The sequence below is a fragment of the Xiphias gladius genome, chromosome 1 (assembly GCF_016859285.1).
Source record: "Xiphias gladius isolate SHS-SW01 ecotype Sanya breed wild chromosome 1, ASM1685928v1, whole genome shotgun sequence".
Classification (NCBI taxonomy): Eukaryota; Metazoa; Chordata; class Actinopteri; order Istiophoriformes; family Xiphiidae; genus Xiphias; species Xiphias gladius.
The window spans coordinates 18778385-18789045 of NC_053400.1; the positions used below are offsets into that span (position 1 = coordinate 18778385).

Here is a 10661-nt window from a genome sequence, read left to right on the forward strand (position 1 = left end):
TTGTATTAAATGTGTAATTGTTTTATTTCAACATTTTCAAATTGACATTAATTGGCCCTAAGAAGGGTGCTACAATGCTTGTTGATTTTACTGATCAACAGGCCCTCACAATATTTTCCAAAAATTTAAGAAAAGGAATGCATGTTATTGCTTCTGGTAAGCAAGATGACATATGCAGATAAAAATTAGCTCTAAGGTAACTCTGGTACAATACATAAAGTGGTGAAATTATTTTTTAATATTGTACATGGTTCCTAGAACTAGAATAGAAATACTTACCACTGCTACGTTCACACTGGGAATTTTAGAATACAGTGCATTTATTATAGTAATATTAGCCACAGTTACTGCAGTTGTCTCCCACTCATGTATACAGATGATCTGTCACTGTAAACTAAATTGTCTAAAGGTGGATGGATTATTTAACCAGTTGATTTTGCAATCATAAATACAATATTACTGCTTTATTTTTTCTAATTTTAGCAAATCTGATATATCACAGTTTGCACAGTGTGCTTCCTGCACTGACCATTTTGTTAGATGTCACCTTAACTTTCCATCCAAAGGCTTTTGCCTCTGCTCCAATGTTAATAACCAGTAATACTTAATCCCTTTAACTCTCTGTTACATGTAGGCTGAATGGGCTGCGCTGGGTGAAAAGTGAGAATCTAGAAGCAGTGAGCCAGGTGACCCAGCTGGACATACGAGACAACTGCTTGGACTCACTAGACTTGAGCTCCATCTGCAACCTGGAGACTCTGCACTGCCAGCGCAACCAACTGGGGACACTCACACTCAGCGGTTTCACACTGCGCATGCTTCATGCCAGCAGCAACTGTGAGTCAAACAGAGCGTCAATTAGCTGCTACTATTGCCCGACTGTCTATCTGTCTGTGTGTTCAGGAACTTCTCCCTAGTGATGCGTTCATCTCATAAGCACACATATGAATGGTCCAGATATTTAGCTGCTGATTGCTGCTTTTATCTGCCCACAGGCCTTACAACAGTCAACATCTATCCAGTCCCTAACCAGCTGACACACATGGAACTATCACAGTGAGTTCTGGCTTGGAATAAGAGGCAGCCATAGTTTCTCACTGTTGAACAGAGGTTTCTGAGGTCTAAAAAAAGTAGCCTTTTATCATATTTACAATCTATCTAGTCAGGCACATTGCATAAAGGATGGTGTAACCAAATTAGAGTGATTAATTGGATAATTAACTCTAAGCAGATATAGCAAAGCTTCACAGTCTTTGAAGTACTCATAATGTCAACTGTAGCAACCAACAATTTTGACTTTCACTTGTTTTTTGACATCTCAAAACCTATCTATGTTATGCTATGTTATTATGTTTAAGGAAATACATAATGAGACCCTCAACCCTCTTCCTAATCAAGACTGGATTGACTTTGTATAGACCTTTGACCCATACATAGCATTTAAAGCTCCTTCATTTTTGTTATACATGTTCATAACTGGATGGCTGTAGGCCTACTGTATAATAAGGCAGAAAATGCAACAGTATGTCATGGCTCATTATGAATAAACTGTATTTGCCTGTTTTTCTGTTTCTGGACCAAATATCAGGTGTAGGAAAGATCTGTTTCTAGTCAACCTCCAATGCAAACTCATTAATTTTGTTAAAATACAGATAGACATCATTTGCAAGCTTAAGTAACCCTGGAGGTTATTAGTTTGGCCTCCTATATACCACAATTTCAAAAGTTTGTTCTTCTGTGCAATTAAAAGCAAAATGACAACCCTGCTCAGTTTGACTGTTTTTGTGTGTGTGTCTCTATGTGTGTGACTCTGTGTGTGTGTTGAGACAGGAACCTTTTGGAGTACCTTCCAGACTGGGTATGTGACTGCAGAAAAATTGAGATGCTGGATGTCACACACAACCTCCTGTCTGAGCTTCCTTCCAGGTTATTGGCCTTTTCTGTCACTAATCCCGAACATTTTCTGCTCAGACTTTATTTTTTATGTTGCGTAATATGAACTTATTCACCCTTGTGTAATAAACAGCTGGCTATTCTAGGCAGAATTAGAAGATCAGGTGTCTATCTACACATGCCATGCTTTTTAACAGCTCGCTCTAACACCACTGCTTTTCATAATGCCCATCTAAAGCTTTTGTTAAGGTAGTGAAACCACGGAAAGAAGAAGGCACAAATAACAGCTGGTATCAGTCTCTTTGTGGAGGCAATATCTGTGTCTTTTGGTTGGAGCAGTAAAACATGGCCATCCTATAGTCTTGGCTCAGAGTTACCATCATTCACTGCAAGCCCTCAACAGAGGAATTTGCATTTGAATAAGACATCGGAAAAACTCTTGCAAATGAGATAATATTCCACTATCCACTGTACCCACTCATGACTTCTTTGATGGTTTCAGGCGAGAATAAAAAGATGCCCTGCTGGTCTGTTTGGGCAGCCAAGCTGTAAAGGTCATTGATGGATTAGTTAGCATGGGTTGCCATGTCTGACAACTCTCCTCCCAGCTTTACAAGTAGTCAAGTCTGCATGGGGAGGAGATGTTCTTTGGTTCTTAGCCTTTTTTTTGGTCTATTCTTTTTTACTTGTCCTAATCTTGCTCTCTAATGTCTCTTCTGGCCTCTGACAGACTGCTCAACAGCTTGAGTTTGAGAAAGCTGCTGGCGGGGAACAATCGTTTGCATAGAGTGCCTGACCTACTTGACCACGTCCCTCTGGAAGCCCTAGACCTCCAGCACAACAAGCTAGCTGAATTGCCCGAGAGTCTCTTTTACAAAGCCTTAAAGTGAGTCTCTCAACCCCTTTTCTCTTTTTGTTTCCTATTCCGTTCTCTCCTCAAGACTATTTATACCATAACTTGAGTCCTTTATCAGCTTGTTCCTCTGCTTGGAAACTTTCACTTGTAGTGTGTTCCCTATTATGTTGCAGTTCATAGTTATTGTATCACAGCTGACTGTTTTGGGGATGAAGTATAGATGGCATGTAGGGATTGTGGGCAAGATCAATGAAGCATTCTAGACTGTAACTGGAGCTTCATTTGCCCTTCTATTTCCTGAAATCACTTAACGCCCATTAGCAGTGCAAATGCTCTAATGTACTTTACTGTCTCTAATGCTGAGACGTAATGGCAGTGACTGCTTTGTGCATGATGGGTTTCCTGATATGCTTTTTAAGAGCTGTACAGCTTACAAGGGAAAGCAGTTACACTCAAGACTGATGGAAACAGAATAACTATGGCTATAGAACCTAGGTTGATAACTAACACTTTTTACATATTCATATTTGCATAGACACAGTGAGATTTCAACAGTCTTGTAATTTTTATAGGCTGCAGAGATATCATTGCACTGACATTTCAATGCCTGACTCTGTTTTAAAACAACAGCGTGACATAGTTCACTTCCTCATGGGGCAGAAGGACAGGTTTTATTACTGTTCAATATGTGATATGCACAAACAGTGACTTAACAACACCAATTACAAGAACCACCAGAGCTCAAAGTACTGTCCCTCATCTATATGCATGTTCAACAATATGTAAATTAATGCTCCACTTCCAGAGATACTGTAAATTAACTGTTTCTTTTTAAGAGTATCCTCTTCAGTACAATGAGAATCAGAGTGGAAATAAAAGTTGGGAATAAAAGCCCATAAAACCTCTAGAACCCTAAAAATCAAGAACCCTGAATGACACCTCAATCATCTCTATTTATTACTGCACTAACATTACTGTATGTCCTGTATCCTGTTCACTGAAGGAGCTGGAGCCAATTTCACTAACATGCAATGTATAATCAAACACATTTGCTGTGTGTACCCTCTCAGTTTTGGGTGGATAAAATCATTGAGAAGGGATGCATACAGAGAGAAAATGCATATTGGTACAGCTCTTTAACGTATGAATGACAGTTTCCCATGGTCCTTCCAAATACTGAGTATCAGTCTGAGCTCTCTTCAGTTTAACGTTGTGGAACTTAGAACTTGTCCAGTATACTCTGCTCACTATTTTGCATGCAAAGATCACCCACTGTAATAATGTCTCTCTTCATCTGCCATTTACATAAAAGTGGGGACTTTAGCTTTAACTTCTCCAAATCCATGGTGAACGAGACAAGAATGAGTGTATCTACTCCTTGGATCCAATCCCGACTATTTAAACTAATTTATCTCTTGTTATTATTCGTCTTCCCTCACAGCCTAAAGTACTTAAATGTGTCAGCCAATGCCCTGGAAAGTATTCCTCCTAGCAGCCAATCCGAAGAGAGCCTCAGCACACTCCAGGAGCTCTACTTGACGAGGAACAACCTGAATGAGAACTGTGGTGCTCTGCTGGTTGGACACCAAAACCTGCGGGTCCTTCACATTGCCTACAACCAATTGCTGTCCTTCCCTGCCAGGTATGTTACGATTGCTTTCATATCAGTCAGTAATTTATAAATTACTTAAAAAATTTCATTTTTATTACACTTTTGTAGTGTGCCCTTTTTGTCGTTTTAACTATTTTTTTATTGTTTTCTCCTGTTCATTTTATTGTCTTTTATCCTTTTAATCATCCCCATGTTTCATTATAACTCTTGGTTTGCTTCAGCACATCTATTTTCTGCTTTGTGTTTCTGCTTCTGTAAAGCCCTTCATTAATGTACTGGATAATTTTGACAATTGCTATATTATTATTAAGAACCATTATCTAAGAGGCTATTTACAGTGCCATATGGTTATACCCTATAAGTTAATAATATTTGTAAGGTAAGTATTCTACATGCTCTGCTCACTGGAGTTTTTCGCTTTCATGTTTGTATGTCTTTAGTAAGTTGAGTAAGCTGGAGCTGCTGGAGGAGCTAAATCTAAGTGGCAACAACCTAAAGACTATCCCCTCCACTGTATCCAGCTGTAAGAGACTGCACACCCTCATAGCGCACTCCAATCACATTACTGTCTTCCCAGAGATCCTCAACCTGCCTGAGATAAAGGTCAGACTTGTTCAGGTTTTATTGGCACGACCATTGTGTGTATAATTATTTTCAGCCTGTTTCAGCTCTCGTGTTTTTGTACGTTTGTAGCTTGTAGATCTAAGCTGTAATGAGCTGACTGAGATCCAGCTGCCTGACTCACTGCCTGCTACTCTGCAAGAGCTGGACCTGACAGGCAATAGCAGCCTGATGCTGGAACACAAAACCCTCAACCTCTTCAGGTGAGTCAAAAAACCCAGACCCGTTTAAAAAAGTTTAAAAAGAAGGTAACCCACTGAAATTTGTCAAGCATAAAATATAAGCACCAACACCTTGGCTTTAGATTGTATAGTTGTCTGGACACATACTAGAGGGATATGGCATCATTCGTATATGTGAAACGTATGTTGTGCAGTGTGCATGTATATTGTGCATGTACATATACCTTCTTCTACAGTGCCTTCTGTTATATTTCTTCTCTTTTTTAGTCACATCACCACCCTAAAATTAGACCAGAAATCGACCACAACAGCAGGGGACTCTCTGAGTGCCTCTACTCCGTGGAACCATGGTTACTCTGAAATGAGCGGCCAAAGGAACAAGTGAGCACTGTTTTGGGTTCATGTGTGATTTATTTGTTTGTGAATGTAAAGAGCTTAGTATCTATCCAAATTGTTGTAAACAAGTAAGTGAAATGATTACAAAAGTGCTCAGTGTGTAAACAAAACTGTTTTACCTTGGTAAAACACTCAAGTATTTATTCGGTGTCTTTCCAAAGCCACTCTTTCTAGTTCATATGAGGTGTGAGGTTTACCTTGTGTCCTCTTCTGTCAAACGTATAATCACTCTTTAAAATATCGTTTTGGTACATTGGGTGTACTGTATAACTGTCTGTTTGGATGTCACTGTACAAGCGCAGAGCAGGTATCTAGCACTGAGTCAATATCTGAATCACTGGAAGGCGTCTAACACTGGCATCGGGGAAATCAATGGATCTTTTTGAAGAGTAGCTAGTGCAGTGGAGTCTAATAATTCTATTGGATTTAATGCTTGTAACAATGTTAAGTGCATCACTGCAGAGAGCCTGGTATGCCTGGCGGCTCCTTCAGGGTCATGGCCACCACAGGGACCAAGACAGCAGTGTCTTTTATTAGCTGTCCCCCCTTACTATATCCCTGGAGTTGTTGCATGCTGAAGTACTGTATTTATGAGGTTTACCTCTGTATGTGAGGCACTGAGACATCATTTTTGTTAATGCTGATCTATTGTTGGGGACAGGTTGTGTGTGTCTGTGCTGACTGTAGACCGGTTTGGAGATGGCTTGGAAGCATGTTATGGTATCTTTGATGGAGACCGCAATGAGGAAGTGCCTCGGCTGCTGCAATGCACCATGGGAGATGTGCTGTGCGAGGAACTGCAGGACTCCAGTATCGACAATGTGTATATGTGCAACACTTTCCTCACCTCACACAGGTAAGACCAGTTTTTTTAAATATTAGTCTTTATTAAAACCTCCTTTATTACTTGCAAATAAACTGCAGTTGCTGCAGTGTTTAGGCTGCAAAAAGTGCCTTTATGAGTTTATCTCCAGCTTTGTTTGTTTTTTGAATGGTACAGGAAACTAGGTATGGCTGGCCAGAAACTGGGTGCTTCTGCCTTGCTGTGTTATATCCACCATGAGCCTTCAGATCCAGGAGGCTACCTCAGCCTTACCGTGGCCAACGTGGGCACCTGCCAGGCAGTGCTGTGCCGGGATGGCCGGCCTGTACCTCTCTCTAAGGTTTACAGCTTGGAGAACTGCACTAACGAGATGGAGAGAGTTAAACTCAGTAAAGCCATTATTACCGAGGTAATGCACAGCTTATATATATATTTTTGGTTCCTCTTTTTACGTCAGAGCTATTATGTCGAACTTTTGATCTAGTCTTGTCTACTCTAGTCTATCCTAATGTACAGTTTCATATTCAGAGCTGTACATATTACGAAGCTATACACTCATCTGCAATTCTAATGGCCCTTCTGTCTTATAGGATAACAAAGTGAGTGGAGTGACATGCTGCTCTCGCCTGCTGGGCTGCTCTTATCTGTCTCCCTGGGTGCTTCCAAAGCCCTGGGTGCACACTGAGCCTCTCTGTTCACAGGATGAGTTCTTGATCCTGGGGAATCGAGCACTGTTTGAACGGGTCTCCTACCAGGAGGCCGTGTGTACTGTGCAGGCTGTGCGAGATCCACGTGCTGCTGCCAAGAAGCTGTGTTCGCTCGCCCAGAGTTATGGTTGCAAAGACAACATTGGGGCTGTGGTGGTGTCCCTGCATATTAGTGAGGACAGCTGTACCTGTGAGCCACCAGCCTCCACCACTGAACCCAGAGCCCCCCCCCCTGCCCCTGTGCCTGTGTCCTTGACCCCAGGCCCCAGTGACGCAGCCACCTTTTCATCCAGCAGTGGTATTGTCTCTGAGTTCAACAGTGAGACATCAGCCTCAGAGGTGGGCAGCGAGGCGGGGTCCACCGCTTCAGACGAGCACCAATCCTCTGGCCCTGCATCCCGCCCAGAGAGACGCTGTAGCATACACCCTGCTACTACGCTGTGTGGGATCATTGTGCCGACCGCAGCTGGTGCAGGAACACACCCAGCCTTATTCCAGCGTCAACCCTCCTGTGCTACGTTCTCGAGTAACCAGTCTGACAACGGCTTGGACAGTGATGATGAAGCACCACTTGAGGGTGTTATCTCAAATGGCAGCAAGTTAGAAGTGGAGGTGGACATCCACTGCTGTGCTTTCCAACTACGGTCAGGGGCCCCTGAGAGCCCCAAGGACTTGGACCTTGAAAAGCGAGGCTCTGACTATCCCAATGGCAAAATGCGCAGACAGAACAGCGTGGTTGTTTCTGCTACAAACGGCTGCCTACTGGCAGTATGTGGGAGAGAGATTGCCGACCTCAAGAAGTCTCCCTCCACATCCAGCCTGTTTGGGAAGAAGCTGTCCAATGGCTCTGTGGTAGCCCCCGAGGACAGCCATAATCTTATTGAGGTGGCCCTGGAGGCTCCTAAGAAGAAGTCTGGCTACTTTACTGCCCCAGCACAGCAAGACCCCGAGGATCAGCTGATTGTGCCTCCAAGTCTGGAGCAGGAGGTCAGGGAGCAGCTAAGAGGCCAGAGCCCTCTAGTGTCAGGCCCCTCTGCACCTTCCACAACCCCCTCCTTAAAAGACCCTGTATGGGATCATCCACACCCTCCTGCATTTGCCTCCAACCTGGTTCCAGGTCCAGGCCCAGCTCCCATCCTACAGCAGGAAGTCTATGATACCGCGCTCTAAAGGGGAAACACAGCAGAGCGGCATGTGGCTGCAATTCTGTGTTAGTGCCATTCCATCGAAGAAGAGGTTTTTTCTCATACATGTGGGATATTCCAATTCAAGTTGCCATTCAGATCTTTTGTGAGGACAAGACAAATCTGTTGGACTTTGATAGTCATCATTAGTGATGCTGTGCCATTAATTAAAGGTAAAGAAAGGGTTTCTGTGCATGGTCTGAGTATACAAGAAAACAGACGTACCAAGGTCGCAGTTCATGACATGATGTTGTGAAAGGGATGGCTGGCTGGCTTGTTATGGCAGTATAACAAACCTGAGCTGTAATGGGATACCTCATGTGTTAAAACATGTCAGCAACATTTCCCTTTACTTGTAAAGTCAAGCAATCTGGAGGCTGTGTATGGGATGATGTTCAGTGAGGTCAAATCTCCTCTCCAGGGGCTCCGTGGTCTCTCAGGTCCTGGAGAGAAGTCCTGTGACTGAAACTTGAAAAAGTGCCTACTGTGGATGGTTCAGCATAGAGCTCCCACACATCCAGGCTGTGTTTGGGGATGTGAGCTTGTTAGTTAAATTTGGAGGAGGGACCGTGTCTCCAAGAGACCAGCACTGGCACAGCTTTTGCACTCCTCCTCCTCCTGTGGCTTCCAAAGGAAATCAGACAGTATAAATGCTTGTAAGGCACATCAGACTAGAAGATGTGAAGACAAAATAACTGCATCTACATGGCCAGAAACATTACGGTTATGTTTTATTTCAACATTCCCACACAATATGTATAGTACACATTCACAGCTAGTGGTCAGCTGACGTGGTGTGCTTGAGCTGCTGACATCAAGGTTGAAGAGTATTGTTGTTTAGAGCAATGCATTTTAAATTGCTGACAAAAATTATAATATCGAAGTCATTCCACTGAACAGAGCTGATGTGTTGTAGATTTCAAAAATCATTCTGACTGTATAATCTGTGACAGGACATGATCAAATGATCTCCTTAAAAACTACATAGGAAAATAAAAGTTTAATTTAAATTTAGTCAGTGTTATGGTCACTGGGTAGTCGACTGGAGTCCCCAGGATGTTTGGTTATCATTTAATTTCAGTCACTTGAACAAACCAGTTAAAGCACAAAAGTGAATTAATACAGGGTTTACTGTAATAATTCACTTGAAGAAGATGAAGGATACATACAGAATTTGTATGGACTGCAAGTTGAAATGTCCCCACTGGTACTAACATTGTACATTTTAGTATATCCAAACTTTGGTGGCTGCTGCCCTTTTAAATATGTTATTTTGGCCCACTATAAACAGAACTGAAACACTTTTGTCTTGTATTCTGCGAGATCTGGTCTGTGTACAAAAGCTGTCACAAATTTTGGGGCAGATCCCACAGTCCTAGAAGTAAGAGTGCAAAGTCGGGGCACAGAAACAAATTATGCCTTGCTATAATTTGATATAGCTCTCTTTACCACTCACACAAATTGCATTTATCCATATTCCTGATCAGGGGCAATGGTTCTGTAGGATTCAACTCACAGGTTAAATATAAAAAATATTATTAGTGCGGCAGCACTATGAGGTGGTGTAATAAGAATGCACTGATACAGAGGAAGTAATTTATTTTCCCCATTTAGTTGCATACAGTGTGTTCCCAATTTGTTTTCTTTAAGTGTGTTAGACCAATCCTATTTATCTCAGCTGAAAATAAGTTGTCAAAAACTACATTATTATTGAAATTATCAGTTAAATATTATGCAGCCCTGGAAACCTCAGTTTTCCTTTTCTGGAAACTTCCCCACCTTGTGCCAAAAGAGACAGCAGCTCTGCTGGGGCTGATGTTGTTGTAAGACGGCCAAAGTTGGGTAATTGCTCATGTCAGTGATTACTACATTAGATGTATATTTTTGGTTAGCACTCCAAGTTGATAGTTGTGCAGTTCTGGCAGTCCACAGCTGTTGCTTTGCTGGACCTTTCAGTGCTCCCTTTTAGCTTTAAAGTGACAGTACTCAGTGTTTTTTGAAAGCAGGAGCCCTTTGCTTCATCCCACTCATGTTCTGTTTGTGACTGAGGTCTTTAGCTCTGGGTATGTTGTTTATTAAAGCATACCCCTCCATCCTTACTTTGCTCCACAAGAATGAGTGATATGTTGCTGATGAAGCCTTAATTGATGTATGAGTCTTAATCTTTAGTTGTTATTTGTAAGGTTTGTCACTTGAAAGGAATAAACACTATTAAAAGCCCTCTGTACATAGAAAATAGTGATTTTCAGAGTTATGTATATTAATATATGAGATATTGATCAACATAGTGTGCTGGGATTATTGTGGCTTTCATCAGCCCAACATATCACCTCTTGTGATAGCCAATGGAAATGATGATAATTTAAAGTGACATAATAATAATTCAT

At 41.9% G+C, this 10661-nt stretch overlaps 1 protein-coding gene across 2 annotated transcripts in view; it reads left to right on the top strand.

Annotated features, from left to right (window-relative positions):
* The window catches only part of phlpp2 (PH domain and leucine rich repeat protein phosphatase 2), a 38206-nt gene that overhangs the window by 26643 nt on the left and 902 nt on the right, over positions 1-10661 (top strand). For both annotated transcript variants that reach the window (XM_040130061.1, XM_040130051.1), the window contains 11 exons: positions 635-837; positions 996-1056; positions 1831-1926; positions 2624-2779; positions 4191-4391; positions 4802-4964; positions 5055-5185; positions 5432-5545; positions 6222-6416; positions 6561-6792; positions 6974-10661. The exon at positions 6974-10661 is cut by the window's right edge and continues 902 nt beyond it. In XM_040130061.1, coding sequence (XP_039985995.1) covers positions 635-837; positions 996-1056; positions 1831-1926; positions 2624-2779; positions 4191-4391; positions 4802-4964; positions 5055-5185; positions 5432-5545; positions 6222-6416; positions 6561-6792; positions 6974-8260 — 2839 coding nt within the window. In that variant the 3' untranslated portion in view covers positions 8261-10661. The remainder of the gene's footprint in view (positions 1-634; positions 838-995; positions 1057-1830; positions 1927-2623; positions 2780-4190; positions 4392-4801; positions 4965-5054; positions 5186-5431; positions 5546-6221; positions 6417-6560; positions 6793-6973) is intronic.